This window comes from Egretta garzetta, unplaced genomic scaffold (assembly GCF_000687185.1).
Source record: "Egretta garzetta isolate BGI_Z169 unplaced genomic scaffold, ASM68718v1 scaffold41, whole genome shotgun sequence".
NCBI classification, from domain to species: domain Eukaryota; kingdom Metazoa; phylum Chordata; class Aves; order Pelecaniformes; family Ardeidae; genus Egretta; species Egretta garzetta.
Genome location: NW_009258755.1, coordinates 1,585,970 through 1,587,167, shown reverse-complemented (window position 1 = coordinate 1,587,167; position 1,198 = coordinate 1,585,970). Strand labels below are relative to the sequence as shown.

Here is a 1,198-nt window from a genome sequence, read left to right as displayed (position 1 = left end):
CCTCCCTCCTTCCCTCTCCCCCCCGCCCCGTTCCCAAAGGTTTGGTTCAAGAACCGCAGAGCCAAATGGAGAAAGAGAGAAAGGAACCAGCAAGCCGAGCTTTGCAAAAACGGTTTCGGTCCCCAGTTTAACGGCCTCATGCAGCCCTACGATGACATGTACCCCGGCTACTCGTACAACAACTGGGCAGCCAAGGGCCTGACCTCCGCTTCCCTCTCCACCAAAAGCTTCCCTTTCTTCAACTCCATGAATGTCAACCCTCTGTCTTCTCAGAGCATGTTCTCCCCTCCAAACTCCATCTCCTCTATGAGTATGTCTTCAAGCATGGTACCCTCTGCAGTCACTGGGGTCCCTGGCTCCAGCCTCAACAGCCTGAATAACTTGAACAACTTGAGCAACCCCTCCCTGAATTCTGCGGTGCCGACGCCAGCCTGTCCTTATGCTCCTCCAACACCTCCGTACGTTTATAGGGACACATGTAACTCGAGCTTGGCGAGTCTGAGACTTAAAGCCAAGCAGCACTCCAGTTTTGGCTATGCCAGTGTGCAGAACCCCGCTTCCAACCTGAGCGCTTGCCAGTACGCGGTGGACAGACCCGTGTGAGACACCCCAGTAGGAAACACTGCATGGGAAGCCCTCCCCATTTCCCGCAGAGACTGAGACTTACACTAGAAAGTAATGGGCACTAGAGAGAAAGAGAAAGGAGGAAAAACCAGACAGAGAGAGGGAGAGGAGGAAGAGAGAGAAAGAGAGAGGAAAAAAAAGAGGAAACCACTGAAATAAGATAGTTCCTTTGTTTTCAAAGGACCTCCTACAGATTCTGAGATCTTTCTTTCACTAAGAGTATTTCAACAGTTACAAGGACATATATATATATATATATATGGACAAATGTTTGACTGGATATGATATGACATTTTAATGTTACTATAAGCTTGTTATTTTTTAAGTTTAGCATTGTTAACATAAAAATGACTGAAAGGATGTATATATATCGAAATGTCAAATTAATTTTATAAAAGCAGTTGTTAGTAATATCACAACAGTGTTTTTAAAAGGTTAGGCTTTAAAATAAAGCATGTTACACAGAAGCGATTAGGATTTTTTCGCTTGCGAGCAAGGGAATGTATATACTAAATGCGACACTGTATGTTTCTAACATATAATTATTAAAAAAAAACAACATTGTGTGAATATC

The 1,198-nt window shown here is 44.2% G+C and overlaps 1 protein-coding gene across 1 annotated transcript in view; it reads left to right on the top strand.

Annotated features, from left to right (window-relative positions):
* The window catches only part of PITX2 (paired like homeodomain 2), an 8,675-nt gene extending 8,072 nt beyond the window's left edge, over nt 1-603 (top strand). Inside the window, exon 2 of the mRNA XM_035888895.1 lies at nt 40-603. Within this exon, the coding sequence (XP_035744788.1) occupies nt 40-603 (564 nt within the window). The remainder of the gene's footprint in view (nt 1-39) is intronic.
* The last annotated feature ends 595 nt before the right edge of the window (nt 604-1,198 follow it).